General features: G+C 43.0%; 2 protein-coding genes across 2 annotated transcripts in view; one reads left to right on the top strand and one right to left on the bottom strand.

The window, feature by feature from the left end:
* Nucleotides 1–22,118, bottom strand: part of LOC133345555 (conopressin/neurophysin-like) — a 559,395-nt gene that overhangs the window by 129,609 nt on the left and 407,668 nt on the right. The window lies entirely within an intron of this gene.
* Nucleotides 1–22,118, top strand: part of LOC133345551 (dedicator of cytokinesis protein 1-like) — a 209,175-nt gene that overhangs the window by 148,684 nt on the left and 38,373 nt on the right. The window contains exon 34 of the mRNA XM_061556432.1: nucleotides 7,751–7,899. Within this exon, the coding sequence (XP_061412416.1) occupies nucleotides 7,751–7,899 (149 nt within the window). The remainder of the gene's footprint in view (nucleotides 1–7,750; nucleotides 7,900–22,118) is intronic.

The raw sequence follows: 22,118 nt of genomic DNA, 5'->3' as shown, positions 1-22,118 counted from the left end.
TTACGTTTTTTTTCCATGAGTCACGATTATTAATATGGGAAAAACATTGCCAGTACCAATTTATAATATCATTTGTTTCTTTGCATCTACGCTGTATTACAATGTGTCTGTCCACTCAATGGTTTGCTACTCTTATTGTTTATATTAAATGTTAACGCCCTTTCGTCATCACATCAGAACACGACGAGAAAGAAAAACAATATTTACTGAATAGTAGTGCAGACTGGGAAAAAAGCAAAAGTTTAAAATAGCTTGCAAACATTTACAAAAACACTCAGGCTTTGTGCATTATGCAATAAGACATCACCGGTTCTGGAAGAAGTGCATTATGGTTCGTTTTCAAATTAAATATGGGTAAATGAAACCGACTGACAGCCATCCTTTGTCAGTCAACTGTTGCATGAAAGCTTTTACTGGTAGGCACCTCCTGGTTACACCAGCCCACAGGGGATGATTGTGTCCGTCCGTCGTGCATCCAAAAATGGGAGGGGTGGGGCTGGGTGGAGAGGGGAGGGTGGGGAGGGTGGGGCTGGGTGGGGGGTGGGAGGGGTGGGGCTGGGTGGAGAGGGGCTGGTCACCCCGTGGTGCCCTTATAAAACTCAACGTTTAACCGACTCACGCCGGCTTGTGCCCGCCCTCACAGTCGGCCATATTTGCGGAATACACCACGCCGCCGTTGATCCTGGCCATTAACCTGAGCAACCCAACGTTCCTACCAGCTCCCTCCGCAGGAATGTGTTTTCACACTGTGTCGGTCATGGAGGTTGTTTGACCATACTTCACCGCACTGGTCAGTATTGCTTTGGTAAATAAGTCCAGGACAAGTTTGGATATCACTCGCAACTGATGTTTTTTGTGGGAACAAAGAAAACCGATGTTGCCGGGTTCATAATGCAGTGTGCGAACCACTGCCCCACCGTTCCCCCTTTTACTCATGGGTATAGCATTCAGCACAGCTATACACAGCGGTAGAGCAAATTTGGTCAGGTAAATCATTTAAACAGGGAAGAGAAAAGTGTTTTTGTTTACTGTCAGACAGAATTGTAACAATGTCACAACCAAAGGATTCGTATAGAAGAGTCTGTGCGAAATGAGCAACAACGAATACGTTTTTTTATCATTTATGGCTACACTTGTAATCCCAACAAAAAACAGTATCAGAATAAAAACAATTATAAACCAAACTATTCAATAATGCGTGCTGTTATAAAAAATGCATTTGATTTTCTCATTTGACAGATGCATGCAACTACTCGCCTGAAAGGATGTTACAAATTAGCAAATTAAAAAAAAACCCATTAATGAGCCTATGCCTTATTTGACTAGCACTCCACTCCTGGCAATTTTGGAAGTATCTTTTCTTGGATAGGGTTTAAAAACGTGTTCTTTCAATGCTAATACTTTTTTTTTGCTTTTCGCATCGCTATGAGCAGAACAGCTGGCCTGCGAGCTAATGGGTTTGTAATAACCTTAGCTCAGGAGCAATGCCAAAAGCCACGAGGCAGTATTGCCTCCATCCAAAACCAGCACAACACTGCCCACCTCTCGCATTGGGTGGAGCGGTGGCGCACTGGTTAGCGCACTGCGCTGTGAACTTGGAGGCCCGAGTTTCACTCCCGGTCAAGGCTAACATTAGGCTACCACTCCACTGTTGTAGATTTGCAATTGTTTGTCTGCGTGCCATTACGTGTTCGCTCTGTATGTGTGTTGTTGTTTCACACCCTGGACACCCTTGAAAATGAGATCTTTCATCTCAAGGGATTATCCAGGTCATACGTATTTTTCAATGACTTAAATTATTGGCACGTGATATCAGTCCTGCCCTCCGCCCCCTTCAGTAACTCGCACTGACCAGCGTGGTGAAGTATGCTCGAGAAACTCCCATCACTGCAATGACATTGGATGGATTTTATTGATGAAGTGATTGAGGATGCCGCAAATTTTGTTTTAGCCTTGCGTGTGGTCTCTGAGTAGGTCCCTTAAAATATGTACGAGAATACATGTTAAACAGTTGCTTATGTAAGACGAAACCTTTGACATTTTAATGAAAAGCAACGTATCAATGTGTCTGAAGAGGAACTGTATTAATTATGGTATATTGCCAGCTATGAAATGGACCACTGGAAAAGAGGATGGGTACAAACGTTCAAAAGTATGCAAATATGCATGGGGAGATGCTTGCTTGGGATTACACTGTGAGACAAAAAGATGAACACGTGGATTGTATAACATATGCAGGTTAAACACAGATTGTGGACTGTAAAGTACAGTTCAGTGGACTTGAGTTGTACACGTAAATCAAAGAGATGATGGCCAGTGGACGACAATAACCGCTGAGTGGCAGCGTGATGAGGGAAGCCAGCCAAGAGGGCGTCCACCCTGGAGATGGAGCGTAAGAGATTGGCTCGTCAGCTTGTGCTACGTGGATTGCGCCTTCGCGGGACGGTGAAGAATGGCCATGACTCGGGGGGGGGAGGGGGACTTTCATCCAGCAGCGGATTCAATATGACCAGTGATAATGACGCTTTATGGGGGATGCAACAACAAGCTAGCGATGCATATGCGGTGTAAGATGACATTGTTGAAATATATCTCAAGGAACAGGTGTGTATGCATTTCAGTTTGGAAACAGGCTTTTCATGGGATTATGTAACACTGCATAAGTTAATCATCGTCAGCCATAATCGATCCACTGCTGGATGAAGGCCTAGCTAAGTCGCGGCCCGTGTCTCGTGATCCAGCAATGTCATGATCCACCCAGCATCTGCACACGTGCTGATTTCATCGCTTCATCTCCTCGGTGGATGTCCTTTTTGACGTGTTCCATTCCTCAGCTGCCACTCTGTCATTTATGCTGGACCAACGGCCAATCATCGCACGTCCTGTCAAAGTCCACTTACTTTCTTTAACAGTTTGACTAACTTAGGTAACTAGCGTACATACTCTAATCCGTGCGTTTCTCTTTCACCGTGTAATTCCGAGCATGCAAATCTCCATGCTTCTTTGGGCACTTGTTTTGTATTTTATCCACATTGCATTTAAAGAAGTTGCATGTTACGTTTCAATGGCTGCATAACATTATGCTAACCATGCGTGCTGAAGTATACATGCACGTTGCACGAGCCATATGGTATAGTTTTCTTTTCTGTAAAAGTTTTTTTGCACTGATGATTTCCTAACTCCGTAGAGTTTGTTCGGAGCATCTCGGGTAATTAGTCTCAGGCACTGCAGTATTTTATGTCAGGCTGTATTATAAAAATTTTCACACATTTAAAAAAATATATAACCACAATATCTCATTATAAAATGAAGGATTTTTATTTTTTACATAAACCGCTACAGTTTTCGTACTGACAAAGAATATTATACAAATTTTAGTAGCTTCAAAACATCCGACAATTGTGGGAATTGTCAAAGGTGAATTCAGTTCGTGTGCAGGTGCTGAGCGACTGTGACATCACATCGATGTGATGAATGGAGGCGGCTTGGGGCGGCCTCCATCCAGCAGTGGATGATACAGTGGCCGATGAATAGAATTACATTTCATCTCGAAAAAAAAACACCCGTACGAAGTTAGCCATAGCAATTATCTCTCGTGCCACAATTAGAAATAAATTGTGAAATTTCACTGACCAGAAAAAGACAAAGGAAAATCCAATGAACATGAATTATGCAAATACTTGCATCCATGTCTACTCGCACTGTATGATAATGGATGCTGAGCTCGATGATGATGATGAAGCTTTTGATGAAAATAAGAATTGACACGGCTACATTTCTCATAACATTAACTGTAGGTTCCAGAGTTGGCAAGCTAAAGCACAGGAGCTATATCTGTGACATTGACTTATTTACCCAGCCTCCGAGTTGTATTTGTGAAAACATCGTTAACCTTGCATCCCTTAATTATGCAAATGTGCCTCACCTTACATTAATATTTATAAAATCACTGCTGGCAAGCCTGGGCACAAACACCATGTGAACCCAGCAATGAATACAAATGGATGTGAAAACCTTTGTTGGGGAGCGGTAACGTAGTGGTTAGTACGCTGCACTACTAACCTGGTGACCCGAGTTGGATTCCCGCTCGCGGCCAACACCAGTGACGATTATCTGAACCGGTCCTGGGCCTCCCCTAGGTCGACTCGGCCTCAAATGAGCACCTGGTGCGGTGAGTAAACATTGTCACTGGGGAGACAAAGGCGGCTGGGCATGGTGCTGGCCAGTGGCCACTCCCTCGTGTGCCGTGCCGGCCTTCATAGGTGCTCGCTAACGGCACTTGCCCCAACAGTCTGTTGCAGGCTATACTGGGGGATCTTTGTCGCTGTTTGAAATGCCTCAAAGTGGAAGGGGGGGGGTTCTTGGTGGGGTTTTGGGGGTGGAGTGGGTGAAGGGGGCCCGGGGGGGGGGGGCAGGGACTATTGAGGGGGTGGGTAGGACAGGGGGGTACACCGTAGCACACATTAATCCCTCAATGCATTTGCATACTTATTCCCATTGGATTTGCACACTTATTACTGCAGCAGTGCCAAGCATGCGACCTGCATTCAAAAATTATTTCCTTGTTAACTCCAAAGCCTTACCCTTAATACTAATAACACTGGAATCGCTAATTACCGTTGTAAGTTATGGATTAAATTGGCTGGCTTAATAATGGAACATTGGATCCGCATGCTGGCACACTCACTTGCCAGCATTGCAATCGCAGGCCTCATCCCTTGACTACACGTTTTCCTTCCCACCCACATCTGGTTGAGTCAGATGGCAATTTAACACATCCATGCTCAGACAGGAACCTTAGGGTCCAGTGACTACATTATTGCAGAGTTTGAATGCAGAGGCACCTAAATCAATCGTGTTAACACCAGCCCCAGTGCACGTGCGAAACCACCACACTCTTTATATTAGTTTACGGACAACTGGTAATGAATCTGCCCTGCGCGTTTTTGCATTGCAAATGTATTCGCGTGGTTGGACTAAAGTGTGCCGTTTTCGGCTGCGTTTTATTTTGCTTTCTAAGTAGTCAGCAATTTTCAAGCTTTGTGTTTCTTTGACACTACAAATGTGTCTTCCAAGAATTGCAATGCAGTACAATGTCACATCTCCGACTATTACATATCCGCCCTGACCAATTAACATCCCCCTACACATGCACTGCAGTATTTGTGCATGGTTGTAATTGTCATTTTATAAATACATAATAATAATGCAATTTATAACGCGCGCAAATTTGCGGACATAACGGCCGCAACTCAGAGGCGCGGAGCCAAGCTCAGAGTCGCTCGAAAGCGTGGTTATAGAGGTGAGTTTTTAAGTGTCTCTTGAATGAGGCGATTGAGGTGATGCTGCGAATGTGCAGATGGAATAGCTCCAGACTGTTGGGGCTGCCACCGAGAAGCGGCGCATAGACGTGACCATCCTGGATCTTGGTATCAAGAGGAGGTCGTGAGTCGCGCTGCGCAAGCATTTGCCGTGTGTTGAGCTGCAAGTTGTCAATAGTAAAGAGAGGTACGGCGGGCAGGCAGATGTGAAGGCATCGTGGCAGAGGCAGGCGATCTTGTATATGACCCTACTAGCGATGGGTAGCCAGTTGAGGGCACGGAGACAGTCAAGTGAGTCGAGACGGGGATGAGTGTGGCCAATGACGAAGCGTGCGAGGTTGTTTTGTAGTCTTTGAAGTTTTTTTAGGTTGCCAGTGGAGGTCCGGACTAGGACGGAGTTGCAATAGTCAAGGCAGGTCCCCAATGAGTTGGATAATCAACATATCGTAATGTATAACTACATTTGCTTCGAGTTTAGATACATTTGATATATAATAAATACTGATTTTTTTTCCACCTATTTTTCATTTTTAAAGGACTGCCTATATAACGGTGGCGGTGACCAAATTACTCTAAATGCACCCAATCTTGTCATATTTTAGAAGCTAGCTTGTTTGAGCCTGGCGTTTGGATGATTGACCACCACGCACAAACAGGGTGTCATATGATGGCTGTGGCATTGTGCTACTATGTGGACAGCAGACAGCGGGGCAGACAAATCTATTGTTGAACTTTACTTCTATACTCCTGCATCTCAATGTCCCACCTTCACCAACCTAGCATGGTGAAGTATGGTCAAATAACTCGACGACCTGCATGGTGTGGGCCGCTCTCATCCAGCAGTGGATTGACAAAATGGCTATATATACATAATAATGACACAAATGTCATGAATGTTCATCATTCGACCAATAAGTGATTGACGGCTTAAATAAGATAGGGAGGTCTGCTTACAATCCTAGTGGGAGCAAATGTATCCTGAGGGTGCAACTGTTGCCTGCCACAAAGTGGTTACCCATTTGAATAACCGTGGTGGGGGGGGGGGGGACAAAGGGTTGAGCTCAACCCAAGGAGGCGTTAATCTCTCAAGCTTCGAATTGCGAGCCACAAAATATGTGCACTGCACACAACCCCAGGCAATTCAATATGATTGCAGTGTTAATGATTTTAACGGCGCTAATAAAAACATATCTCTAGATATGTTTCCGAACATGCATAAAGTGAACACATCTACTCACGTGTCAGGTAAATGAAATTCAAATGAGACACAGATGCATTCACCGTTTGTTTAACATTGGAACCCGCCTCTAGAAGAAAAGCACCTTGAGTCTATATTGTATACAGTGGCATGCTGCCCCTAATCACTCAGCTGCAAATTCCTACCAGTAGCAGTGAGTGCACTTTTCTGCGCCACATGTCCTTGTTAGCGACTGTTAATTTAACGTCTGTGCAACTCACGTCGGCTGTACCCTCCCTTCCAATCCCCAAGCAATCACGCCTGCTTGCCCATTGGCAGCATCTGCAAAAACAGCCATCATTCACGCGGCAGGGAAATTGTGAGCAACGTCAAATCGGTCAGAAAATGAAAACGCTCGCGACTACCCCCCCCCAACCCCACGTAACATTCTCGGCCCGCAATATTGGTGCCATCATCTGTGGGCTGGGTGGTTCCATAATCTCATGCAGGAAGAGCGGGGTAATGTCGGCAGTCCTTCATTTCAGCTCGGGTTTGCACCCTGGCAACATCAACAACTGAAAAAATGAATGCCGATTGCTCGGCGAGAGTTCTCATGCACGGCAAGATTGCCAATCTCAGCACATTAATTGACAGCGCCCAGCAAAAGGGGTCTTCAATCACACTCAAGTTGAGGGAGAAAATTGGTCAGCAGTGGGCTCAGAGGGTTATCCCCTTGTGCAGACCGAGGAACAGTTTGACAGGGTCGAAACAAAAGCAACTGCACTCTGGGTCACATCTGTCTGACAGCAACTCTCAGCGATAAAATGGCTGTGGCTTTAATGCACATTTGGCTCAACGCTTAAGCCCACAACAATTGCCAATCACGCAAAAAAACGGGTTATAAACATTAGTTGTATAATGTAAAGAAGCGTGGACATATTTTCGTTGAGTGCGATGCTTTCAGTTATCTATTGTAAGACAGCGCCAAATTTTTTTTATTTTCAAATAACGATAAGGGCAAACGTCGTGCAAAGATTGTAAATTGCTTTCACGTGGTTTTAGCACTGGCACAGTGGCAGCAAACGTGTGATATTTGGAGTTACCATGCGCACTCAAATACTATGCGTAGTTATGAACATAAACAGCCATCGTGAGAAAATTCCATGCTTTACGTGCGTGTTCTTGCAGGCCAATAATAACATTGGGCTTTTCAGGATTTTACAAACATTGCTGATCCTTTTATGCTTTGCAGGCCAGCACAAGATTCGCTTCATCCCTGGGATGATTGGGCCCATTTTGGAGATGACATTGGTTCCTGAAATGGAGCTACGCAAGGCCACCATCCCCATTTTCTTTGACATGATGCAGTGTGAATACCACTACACTCGTGAATTCAAGAAGGTAAGCCATCATTCCTCCACCGTGTGCTACTCCCACACAACCGGCCCTAACCCCGGCCCACTCCACTTCACGGTCTGGCAGTCTGTACCTTTGTTGAGTTGCTCGTGGCATCTGGTACCTTTGCTTGTTGAGCCAGAACAAGAGAGAACCTGGGTTAGAGTCCAGAGTAAGATGAGCTCTGGTCAGGTTTAGGTAAAAGGTAAATGTGCTGCCCTGCAACTGCTTGCTCATGCCACTGCTGATGTAAGAGCCTCTGCTCGAGGGAGCTCTAGAGAACCGCTCTAGCGTAGTATTACTTGTCCCAGTGACTTACCAGCTTCCTAATGGTGACAGCAGAGAGGTGATTTGGTTGTCCGTAAAGCCACCAACTGCACGACTGCTTTCACAGTCTTGTTAATGTGAAACCATCTTCCCCAGCACAACATCTTTCACAAGGTCTTCGAGGATGGAAGTTGAAAGGAGCTAGGTCTGGGCTGGGTAATTAAATAAACTGTTGCCACATCCACCCCCTTGGACTGCTGAAATTGGCCGTAATTTCGACTCGCCTGTCATCTGTAACCTCTCGACACGAGTGATGTTGGCTGGAGTTGAAGTCATCAACTCACCTACCACTGCTATAGTCATCACACATACCCCATACAAAGACAGATTGTTGGGGAAAGTGCTGTTAGTGAGCACCTATGAAGGTCAGAACGGCACACGAGGGGGTGGGTGGCCAGCACCACGCCCGGCCGCCTTTGTCTCCCTAATGGCGACGTTTTTACACACCGCACCAGGTACTTATTTGAGGCTGAATCGACCTAGGGGAGACCCAGGACCGGTTCAGATAATCGTCATCTGATGTTGGCCATGAGCGGGAATCGAACTCGGGTGGCCAGGTTCATAGTGCAATCCATGCAGTTGTCACCCAGAAAACAAAGAAATACATTGTAGGCGCTTAAATTTCCGCGCTCGTGCTGCATAGGCATAGTCCCCGTGCCGGACGTGACATGGCACAACCCGCGAACAACATAGCGAGTGGAATGAATGCGCAGTTGTTCAAGGGGGCCGCCATTGTTGATTGCACAATACGTCTGTCGTCTGGATAGTTAAATCTGGAGCGAAACAAATGTCGCACGAGCGTCAGGGTCACATCGCATTCAACCATGGATTTTCTTCCTCAAACCACACTCGAACAGGTCACACAGTTTCTCTCAACGAGTGTATCCGCGCTGCACCGCGTGTTGTTCGGCATGCTGTCCGTTTTCGCTCCACGTGGTGCCAGCGTCTTCGCGAATGTGCGTATATACACATGAGCTCCCAGGATGTGCTGCGAAATGTCGTACATCGTGCCGTCGTCGTTGTTGAGACAATACAGCACAATTACGACGGCCTACCCATGCGATGATATACAATCATGAGAACTGTTTAGATGTTTGCGAAATCCCTCGAGGCGTAAATCATGGACTATTTCCAGCTTTTGTGGGCATGATTGTTGGCTAGGGTTGTGGTTTGAAGCTATTGCCTTTGTGTGATTAGAAGTCATGTAATCTAATATACTTCAGCTTACCTGGGTTCATAATATAGTGTGCTCACCATTGCGCCTTCACTCCATCCCAGAGGTGAAATTTAGGATTAAAAACATCATAATTTGTGTGATTCATCTGTCTAATAATATTGTTGACAACATATAACAGATAAGTAAAATAAAACTATTGCCAAATGAGGATTAGCACTCCGATGTATTTTTGGGTTTTGCCGCACGTTGTTTAGAATGATGTCCACTCCACGTGCTGGAAGCTTCTTCAGGAAGTGAATTTGAATTTAGAATCTGAACTGAATTGAACAACATGCGGTACAACCCAAAAACACAACAGTAAAATCCTCCACATCATATATGAGGACTGTCCACAAAGTTTTGGTAATTAAAAAATATAGAATAACGTCACATTCACTGTAAACCCACCTTTATGCTCATGTTGTTATTTGTAACCCATAGTCGCTCTGGAGTGAGTCATATAATTTCAGACCAATTTCACATTCATTTACAAGCATAAAATAATAACAAAATAATATGCTCCCTACATTAATAACGTTGGTTGAAGTTTCTACAATGTCCACAGATCCATCATATACTGCAAGGAATTCCCAGGTTCTAATATATATGCAGTAAATATTCAGTGAATTGTGCGTAAGTGACAAATATGCCATATTCCAAAGACTGCCCTAAAGCCCCAAAGCAAAACGCAGTGGGATATTTCAAGCCATGATATGTAAAAAAATATAATACAACTGCATATGTATGCAAACAAAAGAAATGAGTTAGTGTTGAAATTGTAAACAAAAGCCAAAATTGCCAATTTATTGGCATATAATGACAAATACAATTCCAAACTACAAATCAGAAGTATCAGTTTTTGCCATCTAAAGCCAGAGGCTTTTTTCTCTCAATCCCAAAGGGCTTTGATGTGAAGCGCCTTTAGATTTTATGAAAGGCGCTATATAAGCTGTATTTATTATTATTATTATTATTTTAGCTACATTTTGCAAAGATCCTCAACATTGACAGACCTCTTCTGCCCCAAATCACTCTTCTAAATTATGGCTAAGTTTCTGTTCCTGCAATATGTTAACTCCCTTTATATGTGCGTTCATTTTTATTTTAATGTGAGGATCAAAGAGGCTTCTTCACACTCCTTCACTTTGCTCTAGCACTTTGCTTATGGTTAATGATATCTCCTGAAAGCTTGCCCCGAAGCCAGCTGCATCACACGTCTGACCCTCTCATGTTACGCTGTGTATACATATATGTTTATGGACGAGTTTCGCACACACACAAAAAAAACAACGGTCAAACATTCTCATAATGTGGCCAATTATATACAGGCACGGAGGTATTTGCGTCCTATTCATGAAGAGGTGGAGTGGTGGCTGATTGTTTAGCACACTGTGCTGTGAATCTGGCCATGGCTAAAATGAGTGACGGGTCCTGTCCCTTTACCAATCCGTGCTGGATTGACCAAATTCGTATCATTAAGACCTCTCCACCACCCTTCAATGGCAAAACGAATTAATTTTCCCATCTACAAGCGATTACCGTGCCAATTAGCATTATTTCAGCTCACCGGTAAGTTGGAGGGCAGTTCTCACAACCAAAATTTTGCAATCGGATACGACGCTTGATTTAAAATCATGTCAAACATAATGCAGAAAGATGATATTGAGAAAGTTAGAGTGGCCAATCCAGAAAATTTGAATTACACTATGACGTGGCATACAATTCTTATCTGTTAAATAAAGTGTAAAACACATATCTCCCCATTTTAACTGCTTGTTCTAACCAACTTGTTGCAGACTCACCACTACTCTGCGGGTGAATTATTAGACCCAGTCACCTATCACATGTAATATTCCATGGTGCTTCCCAATAATAAAAGGCAATGTTGTGTTTCATTGTGGTTTGCCTTTAGTTTTGTTGTCCTTCCCCCACACCTCCGATTAGCAAGGTTGGCTATCTATGGTGCGAAATAATTTCAACATACATCTGTTTACCACTTGAAGCACACGCACAGTGGCTCCACGAACAAGTCAGCAATATTTAACACTGACAAAGCCATCACCGTTTTATTGCTTCGTGTTGTTGCGGTGACAATACTGTGGATGTGCATCGCCAATTGTCAAACTTGGATGTTAATGGCAGTTTGCAGCTCATGCAGGGAGTTTTTTTTTTTTCTCGACATATTGCCAATGGCTATTTTTTCTTACAGAAGTTACAAAAATCATTCTCAAACACAATCCCATTATTGTAACTGCGCCATTTATTATTTCCATTGCTTTCAAGAAGGTCTAATTAATTTCCTGCTCGACTGGCATTGAGGCAGTGCTCATCTCCTGTTTACAGCCCTAAGCCAGTGGTGGAAATTCCACATTCCTATGGCAGAGGCGACTCCATCTGGGAGAAAAGCACTGTTGACTTTCCCACAAAATGGTACGTTTTTTGACGACCCAGCAAGGATGATGGGATGAGTCAACCACCAACCAGGATTTGAACTCTCAACCTTGGGATTGTGAGCCGCTCGCTCCCTCGCTGATCCACCGGCCATGGGTGGTTTTACCAATCCTCACCAAATAACATGAGAAAAGGCCAGAGGTGGGACAAAGTCATTGTTATGCAAGTCCAAGTCGAGTCTGAAGTCATCAAATTCATGACTCGAGTCTGACTCGAGTCCAAGTCACATGACTCGAGTCCACACCTCAGAGGTGGGACAAAGTCATTGTTATGCAAGTCCAAGTCGAGTCTGAAGTCATCAAATTCATGACTCGAGTCTGACTCGAGTCCAAGTCACATGACTCGAGTCCACACCTGTCATTGTTATGCAAGTCCAAGTCGAGTCTGAAGTCATCAAATTCATGACTCGAGTCTGACTCGAGTCCAAGTCACATGACTCGAGTCCACACCTCTGGAAAAGGCCACCTCGTAAGCAAACCTGTGAGATATTGAAGTAACACCATGCAGTGTACAGTCAATATAATTTCCGATTTAACATTAATCTTCAGACTTATGCCACAATGATTGGAAACACATGCTTCGTTTTTTTTCATGGCATTTTTGCAACAAGCGGTAAGGCTGCAGCTTTGAAATTCCCAATGTGATCAAACATATCTCAATGTGCTATTTGACTATTGTGAAAGTCAGTGAAGCGTTGATTTAAAATGTACGCATGCCTTCAGCTTGTTCACGTGTTTTTTGGAGGCACCCGTGTCTGTGCTTGTTGTTCGAGCTCATGCAATATATGTGTAGAGTCATCCACATCTGTCCCTGATCCATTACAGTTCTTCTGTAAAATGAAATATATCCCTTGGTGCCTGAGCAAACTTTTTTTATTTCGTCAAATATTCCAATAACACCATCATACTTCCACGTGGCACTACATCAAGAACAGCTTGTGTCTGAATACAAATCCTATTTGCGCACTGTCTGCAGGCACCTTACCGAATTCGCCTCCCTATCTTCAGCTCTTTGTACCTACTCCATTAACCAATCTACATTCATTAAAACTCCCGGCTCTTGCTATTGATCGTGCATTCTCATTCAAGGGACATTTTCACTGACAGCACGAGAAATCTCTTTATCTGCTCCATCACCGCGGCAACCAATTTCTGTCTCTAATCCCACGCCTCCATCGATGGCCGAGATGGTAACCGGAGCTTGCCGGTTATCATCAGGCGAGCAAACTGAAGGCACCGACGGAATCACCGTACTGCGGAGAGGTTCACCGCGTGAATGATGCAGCAATTCAAACTTTCAACACAGAACCTTTCCACATGGACGTTATGTTAAGTAAGCTGGTGTCTGTTGTGCGCTAGGAGTAGAGTAAAAAAGATGCATCTATGCAGACCAAACCAGCAAAGCCATTAAGCTCAGCTAACACCAGAGTAGCCAGCGTCAGCTGTAACAAGACCCTAACAAGCATCAAAACCAGAGCAAGCCAGCCAAACATGCTCTTTATAAAGAAACAATGCATACATTTGTGTGCCGTGCCATAATAGATGCACCACATAATTTTCATCCACCTTCAACATTGTCTAGGATCACTGAACCCTATGAAGCTTAGCATTCTAAAAACAAAACCAACCAAACCTCTACAGCGTTGAGTGATTTTGGTTTTGTAAAGGTGTGCCCATATGAACACAAATTCTCCAATTCATCTTCATTAGATATGTTCTATACACTGGTGGGCGAAGGCCTCTCAATATATTTGCCATCCCTCAGGGTCTTGCGATGCCATAGTGGAACTCGCTCCCCCACGTGAGCCGATCTCGTCACTCCATCTCCGCAATGGGCATCCTCTTGGGTGCATTTTCTCCTTTTGCTGCCATTCTATCAGCAGTCTCCTCCATCGACCACCGTCCCTTCAAGAGACGCGTCCTGCCCAGGCCCACTTTCGCTCACAGTCAATATCATGTCTGTAATTTGCATGTATTCCCTTACGTATATTTCTGTATTTCAGTGTAATTCTAAGTTTACGTTTATTCAAGTATGTTTTCACCTTTGCCTGCCATTATGTCACCAGTCTTGTCCATGTCTTATAATCCCTTGTCCTGCAATGTGTCCTGCCTAAGACGGCCAGTTGTACTGTTGTGGAGTCAATATAATACCTCTACTTTGTATTTGTACTCTGATTCATGTGTCCTGACGTCTGTTGCCCAGTGGAATTGCAGCATTCATCTCGAAATGCTTATTTGCGTACCATTCACGTTTTGTTTCGTGATCCGTATCACGGTTTATGTTTCTGATTCCCGTGGCGTTGTGGGTAACATGCAGTGACTGTAAACTCTCTTCTGTAGGCACACTGGCATGTTCATTTCTTTTGTGAACTTGAATTTTCCAAAAGCAATCTATTCTACTCTCACTCACATGTTTAGCTCATCGCGTTGATCCCGATACATTTTACTGATGAATTCGTGAATAATTGCCCGAGATAGATGCTCTGCTTTCGAGTTGTGTCCCTCGATACATTATTTACTTTTGTTCATAACATTTGTTGCCCGTCACTTTTGTGTTGCTCATTTAACTTTAGCCCGGATTTGTAGCCTTTGTCAATTTATTTAACAGTGGCATATAGGTCATTAACTTTGGTTTTTATAATTAATCTCATCAGCAAATCTGAGATGGCTACTTCTGTATGCCTTTATTTATTAAATCCAATATCTTCTAACGTTGGTGTCAATAACCACGTTTAGAGCCTGACTTTTGTGATATCTGTTGTTTATTTATGCAATCTCCCTGTAGCTTATTAAAAAAAGAGATGATAAAAGAACGTGTTTAATGAAGTCCTTAATTTGTGAGAGCCTGAATGGCTGCATTGGTTGCCAGTTCATTAAATGTCTTCTCATAGTCTATGAAAGAAAGGCACAATCGTGTGTGATACTTTATGTTAACTTGTCTCAGTGCCATTGAAATGTTCACAAGGATATAATGGTAAAACATCAACATAAGCATGACAGATTTCTGCAGGAGTATCTAAAATATGTTCCTAACAAGACAAATACCGCAACATTGTTATGGTACCACTGCGTGTTTTCATAGTTGTGCTGCGGAGCTCTGACGTGTTTTCGAATTCGTACCGCATGTTGTTCGGCACGTTGTCCGACGTTTCGCTCCACGTGCTGGGAGCTTCATTATGCGTTGCCCAGAGCAGCTCACTTTCTCCATAAAATAATCACAGGAGAAGGGTTCTCTGAGATGTTATCACGTAGATGTGCAACCGTGCCATTCTCATACATCTGATTACCAATCAACAATCCACGTATTGATCCACGTATTGCTTTAATGTTTAACTTGGCTTAGGTTGAACCCTCACCGACGGAAGGCCTTTAATTGCTCAATCACATGCTATCGTCTTTTCCAATTCTGTTAACTGCATCCCGTGATGTAGTGCAAGACATTGGGAGACCGTGGAAGCTTCTGTCTGGGAAATGTGTCCCTCGCCATTTGTGTGGAAGGGCGTTAATTACGGTCTGCAACGCTCATTACTTGTTATCGGGCAGGCACTGGGTTCCCTTGGGGTATTCACGCAGACTGATGACTTACACGGGCATGACAAGGTAGATAATGCAGCAACATGACTTTTTATGTTGAAATGTCAGTAGGATGCACTGAGATTTATTCACGAGGAAAAATACGTACTCCATATGGCTGTGTGACTAATGGAAAAAACCTGCATTGGGCGTGTAGTGGTGGTATGATGCATTGTGCACAACACCACAAACCATGTTACTGAGCAAACAAGTGGAGATAAGCAAACTATATTTGGCATGTGTGAATGAACGTCTTATACGGATTTGAAGCTTTCGTGACTGCAGGAATCTATACTCTTTGGCTCTTTCGGTGAAGTCACGTAGGTAGAAAATAAAACAAATCACGACGTTTCGATCGCGACACAAGCGACCGTCACCGGTCGCTTGCGTTGCGATCGAAACGCGGTGATTTGATTCCAGAAATTAATTAGAATGCGAGTATGCCTACGACTGGACTCACAATTAATTTGAAGCGCATTCAAAATGAATTGCATTTAAAATTTAATTTAGCCTTTTTTAATCAATTCTTTACCCATTAAGATTACGTAAAGTCTTCAAGTTATTGTTGACGAGCGCTTGTAGCCAGTTTGCATTCCCGCTGATTTAAAGGTTTGCCATTTAAAAGCAACCCCCTACCTGCGTAGCTACATCATCAAAGGTGGCTGCATTTTATTGGAGACCTTTAAGTCTCCAATATCCACAGGTAATAGAGGGCCTGCCGCGGTTTTACAAGGTAATTCGAATCGTTTGTTGCGTTTTTTTGTAAGTTAAATGGAACGTTCGTTTTAATAAACAAAATGCCATTGCCTTTATAGACCGCAATCCAATATGTTTAAGCGAAAATGGTTTTATATGATGTTATATTTTACAAGCAGTCTGTCACAATTAAAAACTATTTCATCAAAAGGTGTTACAAAAAAACCCACAATGGTGGTTTACTTTGCTTATACATTTCCGTGCCTAGAATAGGTCGCGTGATGATTTATTTCTGCCAAATACAATCCAGTCATGTTCTACCAAAGTGCCTAACGAAGAATCTTTTCACTTTACCTGCCATGACACATTAGCGTGCTTGGGCAGGGCACGGATATCTCGAGGTGACGATGGCTGGCGCTCGCAAACGATGACAATGGCAGCCAAATGGGGGGGGGGGGGTCCCGAGTGGAACACCGCCACCACTACCAATGAGATGGAGCGATGAGACCTACTTCCCGACTGATTATTGCATCGTGAGACCAGCAGAAGGGGTGGTAAAGACAGCTATTATGATGATGGTGATGATGAAAAAACAGTCCAAAGTACATTCAGCTTGTAGATATAAAAATGTAATATCACCTCCGAGTTCTAAATAACTAAAAAGATGGACTTTTAGTAATTTATTGATGCACTGACAATGTCTGCGACGTTCCCTTACGAAGGGTTTCAAAATCGGATGCATATACGGTATCACAACAATCAGCTAGTTTAGCAATAAATGGATTATTATGCGTTGGTAGTGGTACACAAACTCGGCTCATGTTTCAATAACACTTTGGCCTTAAGAGGAAAAATATACAAAATATAGAATGTACATATGTTGAACTTCATTCGAACCGTACGTGGCCAACCGTGCTAATCGGATGTGCCAAATATAATAATAAAATAATAAAATATATTTTCCCCTTCAAGGCTTTGTTGTTGAGAAATGTGTTGAAGGTGAATTTTTTTAGTATGCCAGCGTAAAGAAAAGGCGTGATGAGAAAATGTCCATTTAAAATGCTACTTAGGCACAATTTCAATTTATAGTGCAAAGTACTGTACTGCATAATGATGTCGTACAAAGATATTCATGGCCACACAGCCACGAGAGCCACTCATTTAATCTGAGCACTGGTGTGCATAGCGACTGGTTCATTAGGCGAACCGATGTATGCTTTCATCATCATCATCACCACCACCACCATCACAACCGCTCAACCTGGACCAGGTCGGTATAAAAGGTACGGGTGCAGCCGGGCAATTGCTCGCTCATCCCACTGCTGATAGAAGGGATTCTATCTCTGGAGAGCACCTTGGGGGTGTGTTGTCCTTCCTGTGCACACTGTCTAGATATCGTGTTAAAGAGATGGTGAATACGCACATTTTACCCCACCACTAATGTTTCTACTGTAGCCATTTATACTGCTGGATGATTTCAGTAACTTGCCCGCTGTTTTCAGAACAAAACTGGCAACCTCTGGATTGCAAGTCCAGGGTGCTAACCATTAAACCATGACAGTGTATGTCAGGACTCTGTTGATAGCTAAATAGATAAATTACCGTTAATGTTTTACTTCCTAAGAACTCATTCAGACTATACGTATTTTTCAAGGACGACCTGAATTATGAAAGGGATTGCAGATAATTGCAAAACATACAATTGATTCAAATAAAATGGCATTAAAATATCGTCAAGTTTTTACGAATATCAAAAACAATTCATTAGATGCTAAACAGTAATAGATATAAACACCAAGTACTAAACTAATTGGATCGGAACAGTGGACAAAATAAATTGCACTTATGTCCCAAGTAGTGAATCCAGTTTATTGTAGAGGCTGTGCTATTTTAAATATTACTGTGTTTTATAATTTTCCTTTGGTCTTATTTATTTCATTTCTCCTTCCCCCATGTGTGTAAAAGGTGCAAAACACAATTAATTTAAAATAAATACAATTTTAGCACTTTCCTTGTCAGGCTTTTTTGTGCGTGCCCTGAAATGCAACTGTAATATTTTAATGCCTGTTTCTGGTTAACATCTTCAAAATATTTGTACGTTGACCTGTTTTTTTTTCCCTAACGCAAGTTGGGCCGCATGTCACCAAGGCAATTATCGCGCTGTGCTCATTTTGCACCGTTTGACGCTAACGATACTTTTGGAAAACCTCGCTCTAATTAAAACCTCATTAGACTAAACTCTGATGAAGGTAACTTTCCCGTGACTGATAAGCTCTCTATTCCCATCAAGATAATAATAATAATAACAATGCTTTAAATGCTGATATAAACGAGGAAGACTGATTTTTCTCCCAATGCTAAATATAGCGAATTACAGACAATTTAGGCGTCACTTGAAAAAGATAAGTCGCATTTAAAAATATTTTTCACTATTTCAATGTCGCCTAAGTCTCACGTGAATTCGTGCGGCTATCGAAGAAGATACTCTTTCACAAAAGTATCTTTGTTTTTGTGCAGACACTGCAGGATTTTCTCATTCCTCCCTTTGTAGCACCCAATTGGAGCCAATTATCTCAGAATTGCCGTGACAAAAAATCATCCGCGTGCCCCCTTGCCTCCCTGGTCTCTCTCATAACTTGCAAGCAAATGTGGCCTCCCCTCAACACCATCAACCAGCACCCATTTGTGGTGAGAATCCGTTGTCAGTTAAATTGCACGTGTCGCCAAGACAACCTAATGATTTGTTTTCCCCACGTGAACATAAAAATGCAGTCCTTCATCAGTACCCTGCTGAATGAAGGCACCCTCCCACCTATGCCGTTTTGGGGGCGTCTGGTCACGGTGGTTATTTGAACGGCATGAATCGACGTGTGAAAAGGTTTTCCATGAGAAAACAATCGGGTCGTGAACAGGCACTTCATTTGGTTAACTTCCAGCTCCGAGAATTAAGGATAACAGTTGGACTGCCACGCGGTGATCATTGCGGTCTGGAGCAGGGTGGACGGGAAAATGCTGAACCCTGCAGAGCGTGGGATCAGAAGTAGTTCTTTGATATCCGCCTCCACGAGCGTTCCCTTAGACAGTATTAGAAGGGTTACATTTTTTTGTGAGAGATCCAAATGAAATATTTGACTCAGGACATGACACCGATGTGGGCATTTTTACTTGACACCGACATGCGTCAAATAAAAGGTGAGTGGCACTAAAATATCGTGGCCCTAGATGTCCGATTGAAAAATTTGTGTAAGAAGGAATTTTGTTGTCATCTTTCTGCGGTTGTTGTCCAACACGCGGTGGTGCACTGGTGACTAATTTCACAGGAAGAATACGATTACTGTGGGCAGTTGTGACACTTATATGCAAAGCCCACTAATATGATAAATGAGTCATTTGCTGCGTTGAGAAAGTATGAATAACATTTTGTTATCCCAGAGGTTGTAGAGGACACAGTCCTGGGTAATCCGGCACTCGCAGCGGAGCAGTCAAAACAATTGCCAAGTTTGTTGAACGCTCCTAACTCTGTCCACTCGGCAGTTGGTTGACCTGAAGGTGACATTCCACCAGCAGTGGTGTGGGCAAGTAAATTGCAGGGCTGCACCTTTACCTTTTCATATCTCGCACTGTCCACAGATTTATTTCGCAAAGCATCACATTTATGCAGGCATCTCCCACAATTACGAACCTACCGTCATCCTACAGCTCTTTATGAAAACACGTTGAAAATGTCCCTTGAGACGGACAGCAAGGTATCATGTCAACCGAGAGAGAGGACTGGATCACTGCAGTACAAAATTAGATATTATCTAGGAAAGTAAAATGCTGCAGTAGCGAATGGCGCATGCGGCGCAACTACCAGAATGTCTCTCATTGCTCTCGGGGCCTAAATTCGACAATAAATTATCTTCATTATCCTCAGCATCTCTAGCCAGTGTGGGCTTTTTATGCTGCCATTTTAACCCCTTCCATTCATTATCACTGCGGATTTCTTTCATGAAATAGCAAGTTTAAGTAATTCACGATCACAGTTATGTGTTCTGCCAATATGGGGTTGGCAGGCGTTTTAACTCAAGCAGTTGATAATGCTCTATGTTTCTTGATTACAACAGATTAATTAAATATTACTGAAGGTGTGACTTAAATGTTTAGCAAGGTGAAACTTTTTACATGATTCGTTTAAGCATTCCTTTAATTAATAACAAAGAATGTATCTCATTAAATTCCAAATTAATATAATTAAGTGTACACTCCTTATTGTAATATAAGCATCAGCTATGCACGCAAAATAGATGTTTGTGTTGTTGTATGCAGAGCTTTTATAATGTCAATGTTAAAATATGCAACGTGATGTTATTCTTTCACTGGAATAATTTCCCACGGTGTATTTCTTCCATAGCCTATTACAAACATATATCTCGGTGATAATAAAGTTGCAGACTATCATGTGCTTGCATCAAGGAATGTCCATGCGAAGCACGAGAAAGTTTTTTTGTACAGTAGCTTGTAACTGTAAAAAGCACAGGTAATCAAGCTATCGTTGCACCTGATGAGTTGATGAGTTGATGAGTTAATGATGACGTCACCCTGCTGCTGCTGCTCTATATAAGAACGGGAGACAGAGCGGAGCCTCACCATTCTGGCAAATTGACCGATGATGCTGGATGCAATTACCAGCGAAACGTCGTACTCAAAAAATTGTAAATGTTGTGGTTTCACGCTTCAACACACCGGTGGGCTAAAGCAGTGAACTATTTGTCTTTTGTCAACGTGACACTTTTTTACTGATTGGCCGTGTCGGGTGGTGAAGGGTTACGACACATTTATAAATAACGCGATCTAACCCAAAAACGTTGATTATTTAAGTGTCGTTAAACCCACCACCACCCGACACAGCCAATTAGTAAGGGTTGTCACGTAAACAGAACGTGCCAATTCGTTGCTAGTACAGCACACTGGTGTGTTTGAGAGCAAAGCCACAACATTTACACCGTTGTGCTGTACTAGTAACGAATTGGCGTGTTTATTTTACGTGACAAACCTCACTAATTAGCTGTCGGGTGGTGGCGGATTTAACGAAACTTTTAAATATTTAGGCGATCTAACCCCCCCAAAAAACCACCTGTATTATGGATGATATTGGTCGCGAAAGCCTTCGTGTTAAACCAAGCTATTTAAACATCAATTTTCCTCTCGACCACCCATGCATGGTGAGGCACGGTCAAAGAAACCCCCGATGCACATGAAGCCTCAACCAAAATCCCCAGCAACTCTGGTTCCACCGGCGATGATGTCTGCTGTGTGGGCGAAGGAGCATGGGGAGATAAGAATCTCGATTTAAAGCTTTCGTGACTGCAGGGATTCATCTTCTTGGTTCTTTCGGTAAAGTCACGTAGAATGGAAATAATAAAAATAATAAATTAAACATAATAAAAATAATTCTCACGACGTTTCGGCCACAACGCAAGCAGCCGTCCTCAGGTGAAGACCAGGTCTGTCGGGGAGACAGCGTCTGAATTTATTATGTTTTATTTTATTATTTTTATTATTTCCATTCTACGTGACTTTACCGAAAGAACCAAGAAGAGATAAGAATCGTTGGTACAAACTGGACGATTTTCATTTTATTTTATTACTGCTGCGTAAATTATGTGGACTTTTGGGAAATAAAGCGTTTTCATATTGGAAATAGATTTTAGAGGAATCGTTTTGGTAAATTGTTAGACTCAGTAAGGTGATGAGATAAATATATAACTCCATGCATCAGCCATGTTAAATGCACTGCTGGATGAAAGCCTCCTCATGCCATCGCAATCCCACACGATGCAACCATCCATTTCACTCCTGAACACCAGCTGATATCACGATCCCATCCGCGTGGGTATGTTCCTTCATTTAGCTGCCATTTCCCTCGCCAGTCTTATCCATCGGGCATCATCCCTTGCAATGCGCGGTGCCTAAACCCACCT

This window comes from Lethenteron reissneri, chromosome 22 (genome assembly GCF_015708825.2).
Source record: "Lethenteron reissneri isolate LAM-NWPU_2019-01 chromosome 22, ASM1570882v1, whole genome shotgun sequence".
Taxonomy (NCBI): Eukaryota; Metazoa; Chordata; class Hyperoartia; order Petromyzontiformes; family Petromyzontidae; genus Lethenteron; species Lethenteron reissneri.
This window is presented reverse-complemented; position numbering and strand designations above follow the sequence as displayed.